The sequence below is a fragment of the Genypterus blacodes genome, unplaced genomic scaffold (genome assembly GCF_046128005.1).
Source record: "Genypterus blacodes isolate CSIRO-AG114 ecotype Tasmania unplaced genomic scaffold, CSIRO-AGI_Gbla_v1 ptg000032l_1, whole genome shotgun sequence".
Lineage (NCBI taxonomy): Eukaryota > Metazoa > Chordata > Actinopteri > Ophidiiformes > Ophidiidae > Genypterus > Genypterus blacodes.
In genome coordinates this window covers 659,634-686,438 of record NW_027466845.1, presented here as the reverse complement: position 1 = coordinate 686,438, position 26,805 = coordinate 659,634, and the positions used below count along the sequence as shown (strand labels likewise).

The 26,805-nt window shown below is 45.8% G+C and overlaps 2 protein-coding genes across 4 annotated transcripts; one reads left to right on the top strand and one right to left on the bottom strand.

Annotated features, from left to right (window-relative positions):
- Window positions 1-702: 702 nt before the first annotated feature.
- On the bottom strand, window positions 703-16,007 carry LOC142995163 (SR-related and CTD-associated factor 4-like). 3 transcript variants are annotated; one of them, XM_076146101.1, is made up of 18 exons: window positions 15,781-16,007; window positions 14,384-14,467; window positions 14,054-14,098; window positions 13,785-13,946; window positions 13,565-13,682; window positions 13,323-13,456; window positions 13,090-13,236; window positions 12,926-13,002; window positions 12,587-12,683; window positions 12,380-12,460; window positions 12,034-12,113; window positions 11,501-11,688; window positions 10,917-11,017; window positions 10,708-10,821; window positions 10,438-10,594; window positions 10,231-10,325; window positions 1,762-1,900; window positions 703-1,561 (listed from the first exon to the last, which is right to left on the bottom strand). In XM_076146101.1, the coding sequence occupies exons 1-18, from the start codon at window positions 15,808-15,810 to the stop codon at window positions 1,146-1,148; spliced, it is 2,265 nt and encodes a 754-aa protein (XP_076002216.1). In that variant the 5' UTR covers window positions 15,811-16,007; the 3' UTR covers window positions 703-1,145. The 3 variants fall into 3 exon arrangements, with proteins under 3 accessions (XP_076002216.1, XP_076002218.1, XP_076002217.1); XM_076146103.1 differs by having other exon boundaries at window positions 703-1,543; XM_076146102.1 differs by having other exon boundaries at window positions 12,380-12,457.
- A 1,841-nt stretch (window positions 16,008-17,848) lies between these two features.
- dhx34 (DEAH (Asp-Glu-Ala-His) box polypeptide 34) lies at window positions 17,849-23,793 on the top strand. Its single transcript, XM_076146517.1, has 16 exons — window positions 17,849-18,959; window positions 19,047-19,358; window positions 19,442-19,696; window positions 19,805-19,907; window positions 20,076-20,293; window positions 20,389-20,563; window positions 20,652-20,845; window positions 20,979-21,080; window positions 21,164-21,421; window positions 21,605-21,778; window positions 21,888-21,993; window positions 22,215-22,321; window positions 22,424-22,690; window positions 22,980-23,171; window positions 23,362-23,506; window positions 23,616-23,793. The coding sequence occupies exons 1-16, from the start codon at window positions 18,270-18,272 to the stop codon at window positions 23,765-23,767; spliced, it is 3,450 nt and encodes a 1,149-aa protein (XP_076002632.1). The 5' UTR covers window positions 17,849-18,269; the 3' UTR covers window positions 23,768-23,793.
- The last annotated feature ends 3,012 nt before the right edge of the window (window positions 23,794-26,805 follow it).

Here is a 26,805-nt window from a genome sequence, read left to right as displayed (position 1 = left end):
TTTATGGGCCGGATCCATACGTTACCCCCCGCAAAACATATTATTATGAATTTGCAATTTTCCAGGGATATATCTCAAAATATTGAATCTAAATTTAAGAAAGCAACACCAATACTGATATTAACAATAACAACCCTACTTATCATTATTAAATTCACTGTCACATCTTCCTTTTGAAGACCCTTATGGAAACTTAACTTCTTTCTACATTAACATATTAATATAAGTATTGCATTATATTGATCTGTTATTTAAATGTCTTTACAGATGGAACTGATAGATTTCTTCTTGTGTTCATAAACATGTCACCATCTATTCCCCTCCCTGTGCTGCTGTACTCACGTGTTCAACTCAGGGCTTTAGATAAAGATGAGCAAATTCCACACAAACAACACGTCAATGTTTTGGTCACAGCAATCATTGCTTTTAATCTTCCATTACACCAAAACCTGAGGAAAACATGACCACGTTATGATCAAACAGGAAGTTCCGCTGTAGTCACATCCCTGCGTGGTTAACAGTTGGACAGAAGGTGCCAGAAGACTCTCGTACTCTGTTGTTAGTATTTTGTTTTATATGTACAGAACTTGATACTACAAATGTTGGTCATTGAAACAAGGTTGTTGATACCCTCTAGTGGTGGGACAGGGGATCTCATTTATCTTACATCAAATGGAAAGGAGGATTCAAGCATGAGTGTCGTACAAAGGCATCTTACTAAAAACTAAATAGCACGCAGTATAAATGTACATGGTTTACCTGCTAGGTTCATAAACAAAACTCATGCTCCAAAAGTACAGACTTTATATTCTTTTACCTCCAACTACAAGGTTTACCGACCATAAAATGCACAACTTCAAAATATACAAAACCTATCAAAGAGCTACATTTACATACAGTATTTACAACAAAGGTGTCTTCACTTGTGGACTTGTGTTAGCGGGGCCACGTTCAAAACAGTCTTCTCTTTTTCTCCATTGTTTTTTTCAGACACAAACAAAAGAACTTGTGTTCATAAAAAATAAAGTCCTGCACAAGTTTCTGCAACCGTATGGTTGACAGCAGTCAGTTTGAAACAGATCTTCATCAGACATCTGTCACAGTGGTTCCTCCTCCTCCTCCTCTCCTTTCAGCTCCACCGACCTCTACCACCTCCCTCTTTGGAAGGGCGGGAATCCGAAACCTGGCCTCCCGTTCTGGAAATGCCTCTCTTCCCTATCGTCCATCTCCTGCGGTGCCATTGGATGTGGGCGCTGGAAAGGGGGACCGCGAGGAGGGAAGGGCATGGGCATCCTGAAGCGGTCAGGTGGATACATGGGTCCTCTGGGCATCATCTGCGGTGGCATGTGTGGCATGTTTGGAGGTTGATGGTATGGAGGCATGCCAGGCGGGTGCTGCATGGGGGGCATTCCCGGAGCCTGCATGCCTGCTGGGCCTGGTCCACCCATCACTGGAGCTCCAGGAGATCCAAGCTGTCTGTCTGCGCCTCCGTCTGAGCAGGTGCCATTGTCCATGTCCTCCTCTGTAGAGACTCCAGTTTCTGCTGCAGTGGGAGAAAAAGCTGCAAAAATGATTAAAGGAGAAATGTGAAAACAAGGCACAGAGGATATAAAGAACAATAAGAACAAGGACGACAACAACAAGAGATGGGAGGATCCTTGAACACATTTACTGAAGTCTGATTTTGTGCACTTGTATCTTTCAGTATCTTTTGACGACGATGCCAAACCCAGAGTTTTTAAATCTGTACAAATGTCTAACCTGCTGGCAGCTTTGTAGGGTTAAAGCCTGAGGGGGCATAGGGGGGTCCTCCTGCATGTATGGAGGCAGGGGACAGCATGATGGGGCCAGGGAAAGCAGGTGGACTCCCCATGGGCACTGCCTGCTGAACTGGAGGCACCTGGAAGACAAAAGCAAAATGGATTCCACGGTTAGATGTCAAGTAATCACAATAACAAGTCCTGGAAGGAGATGAAGAGAAGACGACACTGTGTAGAAGCTGTGTAAATACGTTCCACAACACAGTCCAGCTTCATGATCAGTGCCACAAATGCCTGTGGATTACTTTAATAACACCAAACACACAAAACCTACATTCTCAAACCCTCACAACGTATTCATCACATTCATTTAGTCAAACAGAGGCTGATTATAAATAGGAAGTTGTAATCCCAGTATTGACAACATGGGGGAGCTGTTGGTGACAGCTGAGGGGAACCAAGACTGGTGCACAAACACACACACAGACACAGGTAGGAGAGAATGTGTGAGCATGTTCAGACGTCCTGATCAGAGCCCAACAACAAACAAGAGCAGCATGTCCATGACAGAGAACATGTATGATGTGTTCCACACAGACACCATGTGGAGGTTACTTCATTCCTTGATGATGTGGCTGTGTACATGGACGTATACAGAAACCAACAGACAAAGAACTGCACTTGATTTGAAAACTGGCAAACCAAACCTGGACGGCACAAGACAGTTTATTATTATACATTATTGTGGTATAAATGACATTAAGAGGACTCACGGCTGATCAACACACCTTCTTCATGACAAATATTCAGTTTTAAAGGACTGGGTCATGTTTCCATTGGGAGTGTATTTCTAAACCTTTGCAGCACTGCTTTGCACACTGATTGTTTTAGTTTAGCATCAGACAACAAAGCAAGCATTTCTTTTGATCTCAATGTTGAAAACACACACACACACTATTATTCCAATGTTTTACACTATGAAAATAAGAAAACAGGGCGATACAGAACATTCTCTCAGAGTCTTGCAGATTCTGCTTTTGGGTCCATATATTGTCAGAATTGCACATTTATGGGCTTTAACTTTCAGTCTGTTATATAAGCAGCAGCTGCTGACACATTAACTCATTTCATGTGGCTCATATGTATTGTATGTATTTGTATTGTTTCTGTAAAAATTACATCCACCCACAAACCTTAAACTCACCTGCTGGGTTTCACATTACAACTAATGTCTGTCAGTCCCTGAACACATCGTGTTTAACTGAGAACCTTGAGGATCATGACATCATCTTTACTGGTTCTTCCTCAGGTGTGGGCCAGTGTTTGCAGGCTACACACCAGTCTCGCCTGCTACTGACTGATCAGCCCTCTGATCACAGCACATCAGGGCAACAATCCAAGTTAGACATAATTACTCGTCTAAAAATGAAGAGCAGCAGCGACACATTCCTATCTGTCTGTGTGTGTGTGTGTGTGCGTGTGTGTGTGTGTGTCCCATGAATCACCTTTGAAACACGTCTCTAGTCAAACCATCCTAATTACATTTGGGACACACACCATCACTGCACACATGACACACACACATTAATCATGAACCAGTCCTCAAGGGATTTTACCAGAGCTCCAATTCTGATAAAGTGCGTAAGTCAACTTGGGTTAAAGTAGAGCCCCTCCCACGAGGAATATATATAATACATATTTTACAAAATCAGACCGCATTAGTGAAATTGCTGTAGTAAGATTAAACACAAGTGAATGATCCTCAATTATATTTTCAATTAGTTCACTGGTTAAAACAATCATATCAAGGTCTCATGTCCTTTGACATTGTTAACACTTACTGCCTCAAATGAATTAAAAACTGTACTTTAAATAGCTCTGAATAAACTGCAGCCTGTAAAAGTCCTCCCATAAAGGAATTTCTGAAGCATCTCACTCATTAAATGAGAATTAATTTTTTTCTGCATAAATTAATGAAAAAAAATATATAAATTAACTTCCAGGTTGGCAAATAATAACAGGTCACCTCTGTGTACGCATTATTGTCTTATTTTAACAGCTTTACTCTCTATTTACTTTATAGACCCTGGTGACCCAGCAGCTACTGGCCATCGGGGGAACTGCAGGTAAATGTGGCTTTAATGAGCTTCAGCTGAGACATTTACAACCTGATCAATTATGATCAAAGTCCAGGTCCATAAGTTAACTTGTGTCAGTTGGTTTTGCAAATGCAGAGACTATTACAAGCAATTTATTATTAAACTAATTCCTCTCCTAGTTAAAGCCAGACCTATCCTGAGCCGAGCCTATCCTGAGCTAGCGCATGTGTCCCGCCTTGCATAAGTTCAGCTTATGTGTGCTTTTCTTTCGACCTTTTTAACTGGCAGATGTTTGAACAATTGGAGAGTTTGACAGTAGCACCATTGTTCCACATGAAATATTTGACATTTAAAAAAATCAAAAAAGATAATGAGCACCCCATTTGAAGTACGTATTCACTGAACACACAGTAAAGACACAACATAAAAATCTATCTTGCTCAGCTAAAATATTTGACCTAAATCTCAACAGTCAATGACACAGAAATATCACTAGAAGACAGAGAAAACCGTGTTAGAATGTCTTGAAAATAATTTGTAAGGGACCTATTTAGTTGGTAAGTGAAGTTGGACTGTGATGCAGCTGATGCTCTAAGGAGCAGCTAGACGTGTCTGCTCTTACCCTGGAGTCCCATCACATCAGCAGGAAATAGGGGAAGTCTGCAGTTCTTTTCCTGCAGGTTCAATTTCCACTGAGTTAAGCCCACGAGCCTGGCAGCTGGGCACTGCATCAATGATCAGGACCCACAGCAACTCAGTGCCAGACATGAAAACTCTGTTCGTATTTCTTTGTTACGGCTTCTTACATGACACTAGAAAAGGTAGAACCACCCGATCCTCCAGTGACACCATGCCACACACATTTCACCTCTTTGACCCAAGCTTCCCCTGACCCCCCCTCCTTAGTACCATGTGCAAGCCATGTTAGGACATGTTTGGATGATGTAGCTTCAACGTTTTAAATTTCTTACCAGACCAAACTGGAGAATTGTTCGCTCCAGCCGATCCCTTGTGCTTTGCATCGACGCTTCTTGGCGACAGTGACGGACGCTTCTTCTTCAGCACAGTGCAAATGGTATTTTCTTGGAATTTGAATGGTTTTTTGTTTCATTCATGTCATTATAGGATGGTGCTAAGCTGCTTCCATTCATGTCAATGTTTTAGTAAATAAAATTAAAACTGCCAATACAAAGCGAATCGAGTGATTTCCGAGCCTCAACTCATGTTTTACCAAGTTTACACTGAAGTAACAGTGGCACATGTTTCCTTTGTGTGTGACATCATTCAATGGGGGGTTGCAAGGTTCTCTTCATGTAAACTGTGATATCATTCATGATGACATCATCATTTATGTCACTGCTAATGTGACATAAATGTCACTGCTTGTTTGAATTAAATTAAAAACACCTGACCTCTCTCTCTCTCTCTCTCTCTCTCTCTCTCTCTCTCTCTCTCTCTCTCTCTCTCTCTCTCTCTCTCTCTCTCTCTCTCTCTCTCTCTCTCTCTCTCTCTCTCTCTCTCTCTCTCTCTCTCTCTCTCTCTCTCTCTCTCTCTCTCTCTCTCTCTCTCTCTCTCTCTCTCTCTCTCTCTCTCTCTCTCTCTCTCTCTCTCTCTCCCCCCCCCCAATTCATCTTTAAAATTACTATTATACACATCCAAAGCCCAGTCTGAGGCTTTCTCCATGCGGCCTCATGGGAGGCTGCTGTTCCCCACATGGCCCTGATGTAACTGCAGTTTTCATGACCTTTCACTTCATTTGCAAGTGCAAATACTCAGATTTTACAATTGAAGTGAAGTAGAAGAAAGGCCAAGACTCAAACCTGTGATTCTGTGATTCAGCAGTGTCATATTATTACATGCTTTAAATACTGTGCGCAGCACATGGAAATACTATTTTCTATTAAAATACTCTTCGAAGTGTATTTTAATGCATAAGAGCTTTGAGAGCAGCTGCAGTGATGTTTAGACACATGCAGATCTTCTGTTCCTATTTAGAAGAATGGATCAAGTGTGCATATATATTAACACAAATGACTTCCTCACGTGTATTATTATTATTAGGTGGCAGTAAATGAGTTTTTGCATTGTAGCATAATAGCAGTTAAACCATTAAATCAAACTTATTTGAGTGATAATCCTAAAATCAGCAAGTTTTCATCTTGTGCCTGACATGTAACAGTAGTGAGGCATAATGACAGCAGGTCGGCCAACAACAGCTCCCTTTCATGCAAAACACACCTGTGGCAGCAAGGTGATGTCACTCGCCATCGTAACCAAACAAACCAGCGTGAGTGTTGTTTTCTGAGTTTTGAAGCAATCAAGTTAATAGAACCCAATAAAAGTAAACTTACCACTTCAACTGGTATTTGGAAGCATTGGCATCACTTTTCTGATTTGTTTCTTCTTCTCCATCAGAGGTGAAGGAGGAGATTGTTTATCCGTGTTACCTTTTGCCGTGTCACTCCCGCTACATATCTGGATGTCTTCTTCTGAATTACGTGGTTTGTTTGTTTTTGTTTTACTTACTATGGAGACGAGACTTGAAAATCCAGTTTCCTCTCCTTTCCTTGTGTCTGTTTACCCAAAAACAGGTTTGCCACGATTTATGAAAAGTCCTAAACGAAGCTGCACGTGAGAATAAACATCAGGAAAATTAATTGAACAGCAAAACCCTGTCGTCTACATACATTTGTTTTTACTATGGTTTATGGTTATGTAATTTAACCCTTCATCTCCCTGTGACCTACAGTACAGTTGCATTGAATTCTCTCATACTTCCTTCCTCTGAATGTTTGAAGACTTCCACAGAACATCAAATGTGAATCATTCTTTCTTTACCTGTAGATAGGCGGCAGAATAAACATTCTACCAAAGTGAATCTGCTGTCAACAAACAAGACATTTCAGCTCAGTCACACATCCACATGCTGCTCAATAAGACGACATCACAAAACGTTTCATCACCCTAAACTTGGAAAATGGTCCTTTCACCTCCCCACCAATATTGGTGTAATCATTGTTCAACTTCATTCAACACAGAGGTCAGGGAGTCAAGAGGAAGAAAAGCCCTTTAAAGCAGCGTTCAAGGAGGGCTGCATCCCAAACAACTCGCATTGTGCCAGGCAGAAAAACTTGAGCTGTAGGTGCTTCAGATGAAGCACACTGAGGCAGGAAGAACACTGAAGAGCAGCTCATCATCATCATTCCAGACATTCAGTGTCAATACTGGCAAGTGACGTCCACACGCCAAATATTTGAATACAAAAGTCTCCAGGAAACAGAAACAAGAGTGACATCTAGATTCATCCATGCAGGATCTGTGTTTGTTACTTTTGTGTTTCCTGTCATGTTCACATACCAAACACACGATATGAACATGCAGCACTGCTTTCACTTCACTTCCTTTCATCTCGCCTCTAAGCTGGAACTGGGACATTCAAAGTTGTGTTGGTGCGGCAAATTGAGAGCAAAGACGACGAGGTGAGCAAGTTTCTAATGTGAAGCTCAAGTCTGAACACCTTTGACCTTTGGGGTTCATATTTTCATGATTATTTGCTGATTAATAAGGAGCTGCATGGAAATGATGACTGTGATCCATGACTACATTTGAGGAAGTACAGACATTGACGGCTTCTGCTGAGCATCCGCCCGCCAGTGACTGGAGGAGGAACTAAATGGTTCCTTCCATGTTTGCATTTCCATCATCAGTCTAATGTGCGTTTCCACAATACAAACACGCAACTTACCCTGTGGCTGCAGATCCTCGTTCTGAGGGCCCGTGCTATCGCTTGACGTCCCTCTCATATGGAGGCTGTTGGGAGTGTGCAGCTCCGTGTCCCAGTTTAGCTTCCATTGGGTCGTACCACTTACTACCACCTCTGTCACAGCAGGCTTATTATTGGGGATCATTTCAAAATCTTGCTTCACTTTAAATTTTTTCTCTGCGCTGCTTCACTTTTGGGGCGATTTTAGTAAAAAGAATAGTTTTCCCGTTTACAAAAGGCAGCGACCTGACCTGACCGATCAACAAGCTCTACCTGAGTACCTACCGTGGGAGTGGAGGTAAATAATGGTTCAGGAGCTACAGTAACAGGACCAAAATGGGTCCTGAAGTTCCAGAGTCCCTGAAACGTCCCAGGGTTCTTGAATTTCCTGCAGTACAGCACTTTGCTGAGAGTGAGGACAAATTTAGTGATGGTGTTTCACAGCTTTCAAACTGTCCCCCTTCTGTGCATGTTTGCCTAAATGACAGATACACCGACTGAGCTCAGAGACATTTGCGTACCGACTGCAATCTGGCCCCGATTTATTCATCATGGCAGAAAATGTGAATCACACAAAATGCAGGAGTGTCTTTAGATATTTTGTAGCTGATGTGCAAAGGCCAAAAGGTCTCAACCTCATATCAAAGACGTCAAAAGGCACTGAGGTGAAGAAAAGCGGTATTCATCATCCTCATGAAGATGGGCTTCACAACATGTTTCTAAATTTTGCTCATGGGCCTCCAGGTTCTGCACCAAAACGCAGCTTAAGTCATAGAAACAATGGAGGACGACAGCAGAGGAAGAAGCGTGCGGAGGCCTGCCACTCACACCACAGGCCTCCAGAGCAGGACACCTGCCTGACAAAGGACTTACAGGTGTGCAGCAGTCTTTGTGGACAGTTAACGCAGCAATACATAAAGGAAAATGATTCAGTATCTGGAGTTCTTAAAGGAGAGCTGTCAGCTTACTGTGCCTCCCACAGAGAAACCATCCGTCCATAATGGACATCAGGTCCGACCAGATGCCCGAGGTCAGTTACTCACAAGTGAGATGAAGAATTTCTCCTCATCAAGCTGCACGTGATGTTAGGTGTGATAAAGTGCAGGCTGTGAGGCTGAGCTGGACCTTGTTTACGTTATGCTTCTGATCAATCAGCAGAATAAACACAGATAATGACCTGGGACCTGATTCTGACCCGAGCTTCCCCAGGCGCTGTTTTTCATATTAATCATATTGGCGTTTGTTTGTTATGAGCTCACTGCTAGTTTGCAGTCATTCAGTAAGACGACTCGCTTTGCAGCTGCACTTCCTTGCCCCGAAAAAAGTGACAGTCACTTTAACATTGGTGTTCTTTAAGTGCAGGTGGATGCTGAGGAAACTGTGACAGTATGGAAATAAACACTTTAACACAATGAGCTCAACTTTGACCACAAGGCCGCCTGGATCTGGAGAAAGGATGAAAAGAAATGGCTTCCCTCTATATACCACTGTGATTTAACTTTTATTAGTTTATTTGAACTGCACAGGACAAGATTACTTAGGGAAGAGAATGATGGATAAGCAGTGACGGCTATAAGTCCTACCAGCAGAGGAGCTTATCTGAATGACGGCGGCTAGAGTGTGGAGTGGATCTGAGGAGGTCAGTTTGTCAATAAAGGCAGAATGCAGAGGGCAATGTCATTTTGTACACAGCGCCTGATAAGATGCTGCAGAGGAACACGTGTGGTAAAAATTGTAAAATGTGAGGCGGCTTTCATACGACAGCAGAAAGTGAAACAAGGAAGGTCAAACATGGAGACTAGACCAGGCTCTCCGGTCCAGCCTTTCATCCTTGACTGCTCAGTGCTCTAACATACTTTGACAGTGATGATGTGTAATCAGATTGATTTTGCTCTCTGGCCTCATTAAAGGCTTCTCTTTGTTTCCTTCACCACATGGGTTTCTCGGTACATTCCAACGACCACAGAACCCAAACTAATGGCAACCTGCTGTGTTGCCTTTAACAGAACCTTGTTGTTGGTTTTTCAACCATAGCTCCGTGTTTATAAGTCAAGAATAATGATGAATAAACACATTAAAGTCAACCAATATAAGATTTAAGTGGCAGTGAGTCCTGTGTACGTCCATGTGGTGACAAAAGAAACAATCCTCCACTCAAGACACTGGAGACACAGCGTCAGTAGGAGGATCGGTGTGGTTGGTATGGTAACCTGCAGTCTAATGTTCACTAGAGATACAGTGATCCTAATGTACCCGACTCCTGAGGGAGGATTGTGCAGCGCAATCTCAAGCTGTTTCCAACTGAATGTATTTGAAAATGCCTTTCCTCCCTGATCAGCGCCCCCTGGTGGGCAACGGGCATACTTTGGGATCTTCTACCAATTGATTGCAAAGTATTTCAAAATATTCCTCTGATTTTTAAAGTTGCTACTTGTTTTGGGTGGAGTTTATGTTATTGTGAGCTTTAACGGTAGGAGTGAAATGACTTTTTGAGGTGCAGAGTGTGATTCAGATAAGCTCCACTAACACGGAGACCCGAGCCTCCACACAGTGAAGCGTTAAAGTAAGCAGACAACAAACACCAGGTGCTTAGAAGCTGTATTATTACCTGAACGTGAGCAGTGACTGATCCGTCTGCTGGTACGTTCTCCAGTGCTCCGTTCACCGTCGGCTTCTTGTTCAGATCCAGGGCGTCTTTCCATTCTGAGCACAACAGAGACAGAAACAAAGGCGGCGTGAGAAGGACGTGGTAACCATGACGCCCCAACTAAAGGAATATGGTCGACGGCGCAGCGCTTATGCTTTGAGTGCTTACCTGAACTCAGAGTTTCGGCGTCCAGCATGCCTCCTTCCCTGTAGCTCTCCAGCTCCTCAAACTTGACTTTGCTCCAGGGGATGTAGGTGACTCCCTGCTCCACATCCCAGAACTTTTTGTGCGCTGCTTTAATACCTTTGTTTAAAGCCCAGGCAATCTATACAAAGACGACATTTACTACAGTCATGGAATTGACAGGCACCACAAAAACAAGCGCTACGAAACTCATGAAACAGGAAACAAAATCAATCAGTGAAAGAGTTGATGTACCTTAATGGGCTTCTGATTGACCTTATACGGCCCCCTGCTGAGTTTGGTCAAGGCGGTGTTGGCATCTTGTCTGTGAACCATAACAATGTAGGCACAACCTCGGGGAGGAATCATCTGGGCAGAGAGCGAAACACACAAGTCCAACGTTAACATCAGATCAGACGGGCTCAGAGGTAAACATGACTTAGGACGAGTCGTGACAAACTTACATTGATCGACTCGATCTGGCCAAACTCTTCCAGGAGCGACATCACGTCAGACTGTTGTGTTCTCTTGTCCAGCTGTCCGACCCACAGCGTGGTGCTGCAAACTACAAGAACAAGAAGATTAGAGCTGGAAAGGGACTGAAGTTGCGAACTGTTTAAATTGGGTATTTAATCTTGGACTCCAGCACGGTCGAGGCTAAACGCAGATACTGGAGACCGACAACATCAAGGCACAACATGCAGCTCAGAAGTTACACTCTGGCAACACAACAAACTGGACGAGGCACCACCTCCATGCTGTGACGCCACATGGCTGTGGAGAACTCATTCATGGGAAAGCTGCCATCTTCCTCAGCCACTGCCTCAAAGATAACTGTAGCTCTGTAGCTATTTCTATCTGCCAACATACAAGACTGGGATTCAGAATCCTGCTGTCAAGTACTGGACCTGACACTACGCATTAGCCTGGTGGCTCCAGAAAAGCTAACGGCTGACTTGGACATGCTGTATTATATACACACAATGATGATGATGAAGGGCACCCAAGGACAGGATGTCATTTTCAAGAGGGATTTATCAGAACTTACCACTGAGCGTCTGGTTCTTCATGCTGGGGAGGCCTTTCTGTCTGCGCTCTCTGTCCTGCTCTCTCTCTCTCCTGTCCTGGGAGCGAGAGCGCGATCTCCAGCGCCGCTCTCTGGAGCGAGAGTTAGAGCGCCGATGCCTTATCCTTTGTGAGCGGGAAGAAGATCTCGACCTTCTCCTCCTGGGCGACCTGAAACAAAGCGAGTCGGAGAGGAAATTGCAGCCGTTACTCTAGTTTCAGCTTGGCAGCAGCAGAAAGAGTGAGACGATATCGGGCAATACTGAGAACACTAATGTGCCTCATTTATCTAGTTAGAACTTTTACAACACGTCAGCCTGTGTTTAAGTTTATTTAAAATGAGTCCTGAAGGCAGAGAAGAATATATGAAATAAAGAGCCAAGGTATCAGATAAAGACAGAACGACTCAAAGTACATAACAAATCAATACGACTGGGGAAAATATTGAGTCCATCTATAATCTATGACATTGTGGTGTTTTTGTGGCGTGTTAAATATTTCAACATTGCCTCTTACCTGGAACCAGATCTGGATCTCCTGCCGTGGACCTTGTGTCTGCTGTCCCTCCTGGAGGTTCTGTCCTCTCTTGAAATTTCCTACAGGACAATGGCAACAACAAAACAGTAGGATGAGTCGTCTGTTATACTGTGGTTTCATTCTGAGAAATAATATGAGACAAGAATGTGGGGATCTAATTCAGTTCAGTCCGGTATTAAAGTGTTATATTAAGGTTGGCAGCACATTGTCTGGTTTCAAATGCATTCATGTAAGAATTTCAACTATTCTGCTTCTGAAATGTGAACCAATGAAGTAAAACTCTTGACACAAACAGGTTAAAGTGAAAGAAGTTCAGGGCTTTTACCCGTGACTGTGAATAAGCTTCGTTTGATGAAGGGAATCCATCAGGCACACGAGACCCACAGTTACTCAGACCTCCGCCCTGCTGAAGAGCAGAAGGACAAACACAGACAGAGATTATAACAAAACTCTGATTACATCAAGCTGAACAGAGCAAAGACACCAGCAGCATGTTTGAATATATTTAGATGAGAATGTTAGAGTTGCGTACCTGGACACCACCAGCGTCTCCCATCATATGATGGCGACCGGCCTCCATGTTGGACATCTCGCCGGGATAGTGGTTATACATATTTCCAGGAATGCCGCTGTCATGACAACACATAAATCAAAGTCAGCCTGGGTCACATGAACACAAAGAATGACCAAAATAACTGGATTGTCAAGAGTGGATGAGTAATAGTAGTATCTTTGTTTACTAGTTTGCCTTTCAGGGTCAAGTACGATTTCCTCCCAATGGCATACAATATACATTCAATGACATTCTATACATTATTGCCCCTTTCTGGTGTAAAACCTGAATAAAACGAGTGTGTTGCAATGAACTTACAGCATCTGAGCATTTCTTTCTTCTTTATTCATTGCGTCCTCTGGTTCATCATCATAATCAAATCGATCCAGAAGTTTCTGTGGAAATGAATTTAAAAGCATGACATCAGTATGAGGATATTGGAGGATTTGCTGTTCAACCTGATGCTGAAGTTGTGTAGTCACCTCAGCTAAGGAGCTTTTGTTGTCTGTGTGTGCGTTGTATGGGTTGATCTGGTCTGCTGGCATCTGGAGCTGTGTTGGGGTGATGGTTGCCGGGGCAGCTGCCAGGGAAATGTCCGCCTGCTGAAGAGACTGGAGCATTCTCTGCAGCTATGTGAGGGAGAGGAGGAAGGTCAAGCATGGATATTTGGGACATCTGCACAACAGAACAGGTGTTGCACTGATCGCCTCCTCACCTCCTGGCCGTGTGGAGACTTAAAGAGCTGCGCCACAGCAGCTAAGGCGTCGGGGCTGGGAAGCTGGGGAATAGCGGCCACGACAGAGGCACTTGAGACAGAGAGCTGAGGCTCTGGCTGGGGGCAAGTGGGACCTGAACAGCGGGGAAATGTGTCAGTGAGAAGGAAATAATGCGCACGGAAGTAGATGACGTGCATTTATATCAGACAGTGTGTTTTGCATGTTTGCTTCCTTCATTTACCTGCCAGTGAGGGCGCAGACACACAGGAGCCATGTCCCATATCCAACAGGGGCTGAATGATGTCCATGTCAAACACTCCGTTCTTCTGCCACAGGTTAAGGACACGGACTAGTTTGGTCTGAAGAAATAGAAGATACACAGGTGAGATATTTCACTCTATATACAGTAAAGCATCCCTGCTGAATAGAGTGTTCATGTCTAAAGCAAACACACAGGGTACCTTATCATCCTCTGGGCAGCTGTACAGGTTTTGGAAAGTTTCTGTGAAGTTCTTGATGAACCTGGGTCCAAATACGTCCTTGTCCACACCAAACTGGTGCCGTGACTGTCGGACAATGGAGTCGACTACGTAAAGGCCCGGGACTTTTAAATCTGGTTTGCACTGATGGAGATAAAAAGACGATCATTTACTCTCTTTGTCTCACAACATCATCACGCTGCAATTTATCTTATCTTGTAATTTAGGTCAGGGGTTTTTCGGGAACAAACCTTCTTGATGAACTTTTCCACAATCTGCACCACGTGTTTGTAAAGCTAAGAAAAAAATACATATATTATTAGTCACAACATAAAACTTCTTGCTTTAACTAACATGAATTAAGTTAAAAAACAGAAATTATAGACTGCAGTCTCTAGATTTACTTTAATACTTTTTTTGTTGCATTAGTTACTCATCCACCATTAAATGCTAAAAAAAATGTTTGCAATGAATTTAGCAACAAAACAGAAATGTAAAATTCTTTGTGAATAATGCCACTGAATTCTGACAAAGCCAATTCAAATATCCATTGCTCCTCTGAGTCACAGTATTGACTTTACCTTGATGGCTTTGATGGCTGACTTTGTTACAGACATCATCTTGGCCCGGGAGATGGGCGGCTTCAAGTCAATCATGGAGAACAACTGTTGAGTATGAGGAGAAACTGTGGTCAGTTGGTGGTTACAAATTCCAGCACCGAAGAAACATTACTGATTTAAATATACATAAAATAGAGAAACTTATATTATTTATAGCCACGCTTCATATTCCAGTCACAGCAGACAGCAGCAGGGTTATGATAACAACTTTATCCACCACGTTCAACTCACAAACCCTCAGTACTTCGGAAACATGTCACTTGACAAATCATTTAGTTTAATCGTGCTAGCAAAGAAATGACTCTACATCACTAAAACATTTTATCACTGACTCAGGAATTATAAGTGATCCCCTACAAGAGGGGTTCCCCCAGGGGAGGCGCGATGTGAATAAGTACCGCCTCAGGTAAATGAATGAGGCGATCACAGCAATCAGCCCATCCGTATTGTTTTATATCGTCTCCCCCGCCCCCCAGAACGATCAACCGTCCCGTTTTGTTTTATATCGTCTCCAGCCCCCACACACACAGAATTCTGATCTATGAAAGGGGGGCCCTGCAGAAAAAGTTTGGGAACCACTGCCTTTCAAACTCACGCCGTGTCAACATTACAACTCAGACAAAAGCACTGAACAAAGCAGCCCACTGGTTTCTATTGCACCGTGTTGCATTCATGGTCACCGATACTGATTTATTGATGACTGGTTTGGTCTGTATCCCGTTTCAGAGGGATGTTTCTCCCTTAATGTTTATAATAACAGAAACCATAAATGTAGCAACTGAAAGTGCTCCGCTGTGTAAGTTGTACACACCGCGGTGACCCCGACGTCCTCCGCGACGAGCTGCTGATTAAACCGTCAATATTTATCAGTGTGGTTCTTCTTCAAAACGCGTCTTACTCAAGCTACATACATGGACTCACCGGAAGCAAAAGTAATGTGAGTTGGTCTCTAATTTATGACGCAACTGTTACGACAGATAGTTAAAAACAGAACAGAGGAGTATTGTGCGCCATCACCAAAGCTTTGTTACCGACAGCTCGAACCGGCCAAAGGTCAACATTAGGCGTTGTTAAGGCCGAAACCAAAGGTCACCATTAGCTGCTGTTTGGAGGGACGTCGCGATGGAATTAAGAGGCCTAACACGACACAGCTACATTCATAACGACTCATTCAACCTGGAAACCAGCCAAACCAAACTGAGTTGACGAAACTGACCAAACTACGCCCTAAATTGTTCAATAATAAAGGACTACAGGCGTTGATATTGTTGTTTACAATCACTACTAACTCAAACCAGCGTAGTGGCCCTAGCTAGCAATTAGCCGTATGCTAGGATTAGGATGTGAGCAAACTTTACCTCCATGTTGAACGCGTTCACTGCATCCATGGTAGTTCGTTGCGTTGCTCAAAATGGATTCACCGACTTGGCTGTTTCGTTATTCTTCACCAGCATAACTCGGTGTAGCTCGAGTTAGTTCACTAGTTCCGTGACGAGTATCGTTGGAAGCTGCAGCGGGGACTAGCTCATCACTTCACGGTACTATGCTAGTGACTGTTAGCCGCGCTGATACGCCCTTTGCGTCGTTACGCCACAGGTCTGGAGGAGTGTGCGTCATTACGTCATAGGTCTGGGGGCGTTGCTGTTTCCTTCAACTACCTGAAAGATCAGTTTCGAGGCGGTGGAAGGGGGCGGGGCTACGTCAAATATAAGGGGTATTAAATAAACAAAACAAATACAAATTGTAATTCAAATACATTTGAATAAACCGAAAAAACAGGGAAAACTTTACTGGAGGAGGGGAGGAAAATTAAATACTGACCTCCTATTGGCCCAAATTGTGACCTTCAGAACTATGATGCTTTCTGAGAGCCTTTACCAGCTAGTTTGGTTTTCTTTTGTTCTTCCTGACACATTTTACTTTTGTCCTTTGCACATCAGTCACTTCTTAAAATGATATTGTATCTAATTACATTATATGAACATGTAAAGTTGTATTTTCAGCTTGAACTTGAAAACTTTTTCTTTTGTGTGTTTATTGGGGCAGATAGGAGATTCCATCAAGAATATTTAATTCATTCCTATATCCATAGAGTCATTCCTCTGAGCACAGGTTTAAACATGTAGAGCTAAGAAGGCAAACAAGCACAAATCAACTCATTGTGGACACTGACACTGGTGTCATGTGTTTGGTGACCCAAAAGGAAGTGAGTTATTAGAGTTAGTACCCTGCATCACTGAGAGTAACCACTGATGTTGAGCATCCAGGTGGGGACATCACCACATGGCCGTGACTTTCCAAACCTGCTGGACTCACTCGACCTCATCAGACTGCTCGTGCACAAATCCCAGAACATACTTTTGCCGTCCACAACCACTTGCAGCAAGATGACAAGATTTCCTTCTCCATTATGCTGCTCAGGCTGGTAATGTGCAGACAGCCCAGCACAGCAGTACACTGTGCAACCCTGTATGTCTGCCATTTAGAATAGAATAGAATAGAATTTATTGTCATTGTACATGACAATACAATAGAATGCATTTGTGCTGTGCCTAAATCTTTGAACAGTGATAAATGAACAGCAATAATCTATAAATAAACAACTATAAATAAATAATAAATAACAATAAATAAACAACACACTGTTCCATTCATACATTAAAACATAAGTGGTCCCAATAGCTCAAGATGTCTCATATGACATGTCTCCACATCACCATATGACATCATATGACATCACGTCATCCCACATGATGTCAATAGCTCCTGTGTTTCAGTGTGACGTTGTGGTTTGTGCACTAGAATGACTGCCACCCCACAGCAGAGAGGTCACATGGGTTGGAGATAGAGCGGGTACAGAGCGTTTATCGAGTGCTTATAGAACCACTCTTTTCTGTATGGTGATGCAGAGACGTACGTTATATATTATTATTATGAAACAATCATATATAATAATATTATATATTATATTATATTCATATAAAGAAGAGAAGGAACCTCGCATAGGTGTCTAGTGCTTCAACCTCCTCTGCCTCAGTGGCTTCATGAAGAAATAAACACTTATTCGCTTTCATCGCTGTTTGTTTGGATCACGCAAACGCTTCCGTGTTTACACTGAGCGCGTCACACACTAACACGCCGCACAGCACTGCCCCCTCGCGGACTGGAGAACGAACTACCCCGACGTCTGGAACGCAACCACAGTTTTTTGTACAACGTCTATGCGATTGCAAACAAAACATCTTAACTAATACGGTAACATCAGTAAACTGCAATCGACAATAATAAATAACAATGTGCCAATAAGTAGTAAGGCGTCCTGTTTGCAAGTCGCAGTTAAACAACATAGAGTCTGTGTTGTCATAGACGAAGACGAAGCGGCGACCCAATTTTCTGCCGGACACGTTTGAGGGAACCGACCGGAAATTGTACTACCGTGTTATTCTTCCGCCAGTCTTCGTAGGCTAATGCTATTCGTACAGATGTAATTATTCCTAATCCAGAGTCGTTGATGGATAATAGAACACAAACTCGAGATCGTGTTCTCTGCTCCCATAGTCTAGTTTTAACGCATGGAAGCAAAACATGAAGGTTTAAATGAATTGGACCATATACAGTTGGGACCGATGTTGGTACTGATTCGTGAGTAAAACATTCATGAACGAAATAGATCAGCTAGTAGATGTTAGATTACCAGAGGACTGCTTTATGTCCTGTTTTGTTATGTCATATTTTATGAATCGTGAAAGAATTATTACATAGTTTGTCTAGTCATATGACTGGAATAGTTCACTTGTAGTACAGCTTCCATACAGTCAACCCAGCTTGTCAGTCGTTGGGGTCGAATATGGATTCAGACCGGAGGAGAGACCGCCAGAGCACCTGGGACTGGGACAGCCCGGTGTGCCGCTCTCAGATGGATGAAATCTTCTTCCGCAAGCACGACTACATCCAGGCCCGCAGCCCAGAGCATGCTGAGTTCTGGGCCTTCTTCGATCGCTTCCAAAGGTTCAAAACAAAGAAGGACATGTGTGGAGCGGGCAGCTCAGAGGGCAGAGAGGCGAGGGGGAAGGCTGGGAAGCTGGATCTGGGCCTCCCTAAAGAATACGACGCCCGATACAGGATTAACATCTCTGTGTGCACCAGGGACATAGAGGAACGTCTTGGGAAGTCCGATCACAGAAACAGACGCAGCTCCTCAGGGCCCGGGACTCCAGAGATCACAGACTGTAGACTCACTCTGCTGCACTTCCTGGATTTCTGCCAAAGACAGAGCTTTGGTAAACTGGCCAAGCTCCGCAGAGACCAGAAGAACCTGCCCATCTTCCAGTACAGAGACAGGATCGTGGAGCTGGTGAGGCAGAACCCTGTGGTGGTGGTGGCAGGAGACACCGGCTGTGGTAAATCCACCCAGGTGCCCCAGTACCTCCTCTCCTCCGGCTTCAGCCAGGTGGCCTGCACTCAGCCAAGAAGGATCGCCTGCATCTCCCTGGCCAAGAGGGTCAGCTTTGAGAGCCTCAACCAGTACGGCTCAAAGGTGTGTACCCTGATCCGGATCAGCCCTGGAGTGAGACGCTGTGTGAGTGTGTGTGAGTAAACTCACATTGCTGTTGTGTTTTTGCAGGTGGGCTTCCAGATCCGCTTCGAGACGAGCCGCACCGCCGCCACCAAGCTGCTGTTCCTGACCGAGGGTCTGCTGCTTAGGCAGATCCAACAGGACGGGGAGCTGGCCCAGTACCAGGTTCTGATCGTGGACGAGGTGCACGAGCGCCACCTCCACTGCGACTTCCTGCTCGGCGTCCTGCGCTCGCTGCTGGCCAACCGCCCCAACCTGCGGCTCGTCCTCATGTCGGCCACCATCAACATCAAACTCTTCTCCGACTATTTTGGCTCCGCCCCCGTACTGCAGGTGCCTGGCAGGCTGTTTCCTATCCAGGTAAGAAGAGGACACGACAAAATCTTCCTCATCGATGAAGCAACCAAGGCTGTGGTAGCATTGATCCTGTTCCCGTTACCTAGGTGACATACCATCCCATCCCGCCCGAGGAGCAGCCGTCCCGCTCAGAGAAGATGGACCCCAGGCCGTACCTCCGCATCCTGCAGGGCATCGACCAGCGTTACCCGCCGGAAGAGAGGGGCGACCTGCTCCTCTTCCTCAGCGGCGTGGCAGAGATCTCCACCATCCAGGAGGCCTGCCAGGTTTACGCCACACACACACGCCGCTGGATCGTGTTGCCGCTCCACAGCACGCTCTCTCTGGCCCAGCAGGATAAGGTGCAGCCCGACCCGCCTCACCTCAGAGGGACACGGCTCGTTTAAAAGCCGCTGTGTTGAATTTTGTTTGGCCCGTCTGCTCATTCTGTTTCCTGTTTCCTCCTGCAGGTGTTCGACATCTCTCCTCCCGGGGTGAGGAAGTGCATCATCTCCACAAACATCGCAGAGACGTCAGTTACCATCGATGGAGTTCGCTTTGTTGTTGACTCAGGTGTGAAACTAATACGGGGACTCAGACTCCATGGATCGCTCTCTGCTGATCCAGATGACATCATCTGATTGGCAGCTGGACCTGTGACCAGACCAGACTGTTGGTGTGAAGCAAACTAAACCTGTAAACACTTCACCCATGGCTCTGTTCTCCTCTGTGCTCCTGCAGGAAAGGTCAAGGAAATGAGTTTCGACCCAAAGGCCAAGATGCAGCGTCTGCAGGAGTTCTGGATCAGCCGAGCCAGTGCCGAGCAGAGGAAGGGCCGAGCGGGTCGTACGGGTCCAGGAGTGTGTTATCGCCTCTACGCCGAGTCCGACTACGACGCCTTTCCTCCTTATCCTGTGCCTGAAATCCACAGAGTGGCTCTGGACTCCCTGGTTCTCCAGGTAACGAGCTGCTGATCCCATAAACCTCCTCCTTATAGAAGCTGAGTGTGATCACAGGCCTGAGGTTGATCTGTGCCTTCTCTTTGCTCCTGCAGATGAAGAGCATGAGCCTTGGAGATCCGCTCTCCTTCGTCTTCATAGATCCTCCTCCAGCTGCCAGCATACAGACGGCTGTGACGTATCTGAAGGAGCAGGGGGCGCTGGACAGGGGAGGAGAGCTGACCTCCATCGGCAGCTTGTTAGCTCAGCTCCCTGTGGACGTCGTCATCGGTAAGTTTCCCTGAAGGTTCCTATCCGTCCATTTCACACACCATCATGTGCTAATCCCCCATTTCTGTAACGTGTGTGTGTCCCTCAGGGAAGATGCTGGTGCTGGGCTCTCTGTTCCAGCTGGTGGAGCCCGTGTTGACGGTGGCGGCGGCTCTCAGCGTCCAGTCGCCCTTCCTGCGCAGCACGCAGCACAACCCGGACTGTGCCACGGCCCGTCAGCCCCTGCACAGCAACCAGGGAGACCCCTTCACTCTGCTCAACACCTTCAACGCCTGGGTGGAGGTCAGCAGAGAGACGCTGTGACACGGCCGCCCAAAGTTCTAAACCACTTTGAGACTCTTGTGTAGCAGCAGAACATCTGTCCTGTCGTCTGTTTGGTACGTTTGTGGCTAAAGTTCACCTTTGACCTCCTCAGATTAAAGGAGACCGAGGCGGAGGATCCAGGAAGTGGTGCAGGAGACGAGGCTTGGAGGAGCAGCGGTTATATGAGATGGTCAACCTGAGGCGTCAGTTCAAGGCAAGCAGAAGAAGCACAGGGGAGCAAACGTCCCGGGCGTCGGTCGTCCATCAGCTTCTCACTCTGCCCTCTCTGTTCACCAGGAGCTGCTGAGGAGTCACAGCCTGCTGGAGTCAGTGGACCGCACAGCGCCCTCTGCTGGCGACCGTGGGCAGCGCAGGGAGAGGCTGACAGAGAGGAGGAAGCTGCACCAGATGAAGAGGGAACACGAGAAACAGGAGGGGAGCAAGCGCAAAATCCTGAGGCTTGAGGAGGGAGAGGACGGGTTCAGCTCCGGGTCAGACGCTGAGGACACGGCCAGAGGCAAGAAGGACAAGGACGGACAGAACGTGGACATACAGGTGAACCCAGAGGGGACTGGTCGGCAGAAACACACCTGTAGAGCGGAGAGACAGGTTCTACAGTGAAACATCATGAGTGTGTGACAAAATAATGAGTCTCTCTCTCTCTCTCTCTCTCTCTCTCTCTCTCTCTCTCTCTCTCTCTCTCTCTCTCTCTCTCTCTCTCTCTCTCTCTCTCTACAGGAAGTGAAGTTCAAGTTGCGTCACAACGTCTCCGAGCTGCAGGAAGCCGTCAATGCCAGTCAGGATCTGCCGTCCCGTCAGCAGGCGGTGCTCAAGCTGCTGCTGTGCCGGGGCCTCTACCCTCAGCTGGCTCTGCCCGACGAGCACAACTCCAACCGCAAGGACTCGGAGCAGGTCGGGGCCAAACACACTTCATCTTCATCTCTGAGCTGAGCTGAAATAGACCAAGAAGTAATAATGCAGCATAAAAGACGTCTCCATTTGTTTCTTTTGCCTTGTGAAGGTTTTCCACACCAAGAATAAGCAGGGAGTGGTGATTCACCCCACCAGTGTGTTCGCCACCGACCCAGAGGTGCTGCATGTTCCTGAGGATGAGAGCGGAGGGACGGGTAAGACCTCTGTCCATAAGACCTCCAACACAACATCTGTCCACGTCTGTCTGTCTGTCTGTCTGTCTTTGATATTTAGTAAAGAATTTAAGCACATTATGGATTTCAGTCCTGATTTTTCAACAATTTGGTCAAAAAGGACGTCTCTGTCTGTCTCTGTCGGTCTCTGTCTGTCTCTGTCTCCCTGTCTGTCCCTGTCTGTCCCTTATGTCTGCCTGCAGAGAGTGAAAGGAGGGACAGCAGCAAACACCAGCTGCTCGCCTTCGTCACTCTGCTGGAGACCAACAAGCCGTATTTGTCCAACTGTGTGAGGGTCCCAGCCCTGCAGGTGAGAAAGCTGACAAATCAAGTGTGTGTAACTGACCAGGGATGATGGTAAACACACATGATCCATGATCCTAATCTGCATGTGTGTGTGTCTCCCCTCCAGGCTCTGCTGCTGGTGTCAAACTCGGTGGACAGTAACGCCGACTGCACCCGTCTGGTGGTGGACGGCTGGTTGGAGCTGGAGGTGAGGGACGGCGAGCAGGCCCTCAAGGTGCTGTCCACCGCTCTGAGCCTCAGGGCCGACTGGGAGCGCCTGCTGCAGGTCCAGCTCAACCAGGGCCAGACCAAGGGGATGGAGGGACCTGGAGTGTCCCGCAAGGTCATGGAGAAGCTGAGTGACCGACTGGTTCGCTTCCTGCTCTACACGGAGGTGTGTAATATTAGTTTATGTAGTATTTCATCATGGAAAACAGACTTTTGAACGTAATGTTAAGGGTAAGAAGCCACGACTGGTTCATGCAATTCAACATAGAGACAGTTGGTGGCAGTAATCCGCCTTAAAAGCTAATAAGGCACCAGTGAGGGGGAAGAAGAAGAAGAAGAGCATAAGAAGAGACATTAAAAGATTACAAATAACAGTTTCTTCTTTCACTCTCTTCACATTTCTCTCAGTTCAAGCTAAAGTTGAACCCTAAACTTCTTTCCCCTGCTGCTCTCAGGTCAGCTACAGTCTGCGGAGGATGACGGCCTTCCAGACCCAGAACCTCTACATCGGCCCCCGGCCTGAGCAGGACCAGCTACAGGCCGAAGCCCCAAACCTGAACTGGCTGAGTCCAGGAGCCGAGGCCAAGCCGGACCCCATCAAAGGAGGCCTGAGGGTCACCGCCTTCTTCACCTACAACTGCCTGGCTGTGAGTCCGGCCCCTCCAACTATGATAATAATAATCAATCAAGCAGTTTTGGGAAGATCAGACATAATTCTTTTATTGGATCTAATTGGATTGGAGATCTATTTGGAATTAAACAGATTTTTCTTCCCCTTTCTTTAACTTATTGAGCTGGAAATTCTAATCTCAGTTTCTGTTTCTCTCTGACCTGCAGGACTCTAAGGATCTGTACAGCGAGTGTTTACGCTCATTCTGGACCTGTCCCATCTGTGACCTCTACTCTCCTCTGACTCCACTGGAGCGCATGCAGCACGAGGCCTCCTGCAGGCCGCCGGGAGAACAGCAGCAACCGGAGGAAGGTCAGGAAACTCACCTCACCGTTACCTATCAGACCTGTTTTGGTTCTTCTAACACGTTCATGTGAGATGCTCGAGTTTTGAAGGAACAACTGTCTGTTTTGGTTTCCAGAGGCAGAAGGCAGCAGAGGAGGCTCCTCCTCCTCTTCCTCAGCGTCCGGCCTGACCCGAGTCTATCACTGTGACGTGTGTGACCAGGACTTGAACCTCACCTCCACCGAGATCCTCAAACACAAAAGACAACACATGTATTCAACCAAGTGAACCACCAGACACATGGCAGCTCCTTTCCTGTAATAAAATGTTTGTTTTTCTAACCGTTTCTTCCTTCTTCTTCCCTCACAGAACACACACAGAAACACACAGAAACACACACACACCAATTTAAAATATAGAGTGAGGGTTTAATAATGATACAAACCCACGATATGTAACACCTCAAAGCAGCACATTGGCACAAAGTCAGAAGTAAGACAGCACAGAAGATAAAAACCTGTCTCCAAAAAATAAAGAATCAGAATAAATATCTCAATAAATAAATAAACAGGTCAATATCTCATTAATTACTTTGAAACTAATAAATACGTACATTTGAAAATATGCACATTGGCAGAAATCAATAACCCAAAAAAGTAAAATAGTACTTAATACAGAGTTACTTACAAATCATAATTTATTGATTACTCAAATCAAAAGGCACATTTATTAAGATGTAAGAATGGGGGCCTGCAGGTGTGATCACATGACTCGGTACTTTACTCTCAACCAGAAGTAGCAAACTGTGCAATGGCTTTACTAGTTCTGTTTAACTGCACCATTGAGTAAGTGTGTGTGTGTGTGTGTGTGTGTGTGTGTGTGTGTGCGTGTGTGTGTGTGTGTGTGTGTGTGTGTGTGTGTGTGTGTGTGTGTGTGTGTGCGTGTGTGTGTGGGGTTCATTTAAGATCAGGTTGGAGAGTGGCAGCCATGTGACCGACGTCTTGACCCGATTTTGAACAGTAAAGATGTCGGTCGTGTTCGCCTCCTCCGTCAGAACCCCGCTCTCCCTCCGCTCCCTTCACTCCCGTTTAAGTCACTTTGGATATAAGAGTTCTTGGCTAAAACCTAAATATGTAAATACTGCGGCTAAAGTGATGGAGTCCCGTTTACGACGCGTGAAGAGACGGATCTTCACCTTCTCACACTCTTCATCACCAGTCTGATCTCCGTCTGATCGTCTGACCTAATTTGATTGAATAAATAAAAACAGATTTGAGGATTTGACCGAGTCTCGCCAAGAAACATTTAGCTCTTTGATTGTGAGAGACGACACCAAACACCAGATTGTTCCCTTTAACAAACACCATGGAAATAATCTTAATCTTAATCTCATTTGCGTGTGTGTGTGTGTGTGTGTGTGGAGCTGGTCCACGGGGTTCCAGAGGTGTCAGTGTTACATCACCAGCATGTGTTTTTGTGTTTTTAAGAGCTTTAGGGTTCAGGATTCAGTCCAGACACGAACCGTCCTCCTCTTTGTTTCTAACACGCCGCACACACACACACACACACACACACACACACACACACACACATCCTCCTCACAACCCGGGGACCGTTTCTCAATTCGCACCTTTGTGGATTACTAAGAGGCAGCAGGGCCGTTTGAATAACAGGGGCATGGAGGGGGTCAGGGGGGCCAGGGAGGTAAAATAGCAGCGTTCTTCACACACGGGGCAACATTCAGCAAACACACGTGCCACAGTCGCCACCACACAAACAAAGACAGAGCTGCGGCCATCTTTGTTCCCCTCTAATGCGTCGCTCCTCTTAACACGCGCCCTTAAACGCCACACGCCTGTGAGCGACAATGAACCTGCTTTTCTTTTCTGCGTCCTACTTTTATTCTCTTCCTCTTCACCTCAGACACAATGGCAGCTACAAATATTCATTCAGCTTCCTGCAGGGTTTTTTTCTCCTCCCCTGTTGGCAGAAAAATAGCTCGTCAGCACATTGTTCATTGTTGTGCGTTTGTGTGTGTGGGTTTTTTTTTGGCGGCGTCTCGCTTAAAGGCCTGAACAGGTCTGCAGATTGGCTCCGTCTGGTTTGGTCTTTGGGGGGTTAGGGTGGTGGGGCTGTAGGTGGACTAGGCTCACCCGGAGGCCTCGGCTGAAAGCACCTTGACTGATTCCACACAGGTACAGCGGGTCGGGACCTTCGCCCCTCTATGACTCCTACTATGGACACACACACACACAAGGGAAGATGGACGTTTGGAGTTAAGTGTGGTTGATTCACGCTCTAAACCGTTTCATGATGAGGAACAGAACCTTGTTGTGGTTACAAAGGGCCAGGATGAGGCTGAAGTCTTTGTGGTCATTGCAACTTCCCTTAACAATAATTGTCCCCTTGCATTTGAACGCAACACGAGTGGCCTCAGATGCTCGCACTTTCATGATGACGGCACTCAATCGTTTGCTCTCTCTCTCTCTCTCTCTCTCTCTCTCTCTCTCTCTCTCTCTCTCTCTCTCTCTCTCTCTCTCTCTCTCTCTCTCTCTCTCTCTCTCTCTCTCTCTCTCTCTCTCTCTCTCTCTCTCTCACTCTCCCTCTCTCTCTCTCTCTCTCTCTCTCTCACACACACACACACACACACACACACACACACACACACACACACACACACACACACACACACACACACACACACACACACACACACACACACACACACACCACGAGTAACATCTGAGGTAAATTAGAGGTAAAGGGGTGACGTGTGTTCATCTGATTGATAAACAAGTCAACACGAAACAAGTAAGTTCCCCATGCTCTCATGTTAGTGGATCTGTGATGGTGTGTGTGGATCGTGTGTGTGTGCCGTTGGGGGATTCCGTCGATTAACGTTTAATAAAATATACCAATTAAAATTATAACAATCATATATATAAACATCTTTCCTTTTTTGTTTTTCTTTCTAAATAAAAAAACAAAAGGACATTTTGAAAGTGTACACATCATCATCGTCGTCTTCGTCGTCTCTTCCTTCGGTTAAAGTCTCCCCTTAACTCTCTCCGTTAGCCGATCCTCAGTAAATCCACAATGAAGGCTCCGGGTGACCCCGCGGAGCCTGATGTGACCCTCAGCAGGCACGGACCCGTGAGGAAGGCCCCAGGTTGAAAAGAGAAAGAGCAGAATGCAGTGGAAGGCCGTCAGGCTTCGGAGGGTCTGGGTCTCCTGAGAGCACTGTTCCACCTGCTCAGCTCCGCCTCCTGCGTTCCCACAGGTGCTCTCTCCTCTCATCTCACCGCCCAGAACCCCTTTGTCCAGGG

What these genes read in the sequence shown, in the direction of transcription:
- LOC142995163 (XM_076146101.1), bottom strand. Translation starts at nt 15,810, where the DNA reads ATGGATGCAGTGAACGCGTTCAACATGGAG. An exon ending in GTCTGCGCCCTCACTGGCAG is followed by an intron (nt 13,457 to 13,564) that starts GTAAATGAAGGA and finishes CCCGCTGTTCAG; the next exon opens with GTCCCACTTGCCCCCAGCCA. An exon ending in GAAGAACCAGACGCTCAGTG is followed by an intron (nt 11,018 to 11,500) that starts GTAAGTTCTGAT and finishes TTGTTCTTGTAG; the next exon opens with TTTGCAGCACCACGCTGTGG.
- dhx34 (XM_076146517.1), top strand. Translation starts at nt 18,270, where the DNA reads ATGGATTCAGACCGGAGGAGAGACCGCCAGAGCACCTGGGACTGGGAC. An exon ending in CCCTGTGGACGTCGTCATCG is followed by an intron (nt 20,564 to 20,651) that starts GTAAGTTTCCCT and finishes TGTGTCCCTCAG; the next exon opens with GGAAGATGCTGGTGCTGGGC. An exon ending in TCACCTACAACTGCCTGGCT is followed by an intron (nt 23,172 to 23,361) that starts GTGAGTCCGGCC and finishes TCTGACCTGCAG; the next exon opens with GACTCTAAGGATCTGTACAG.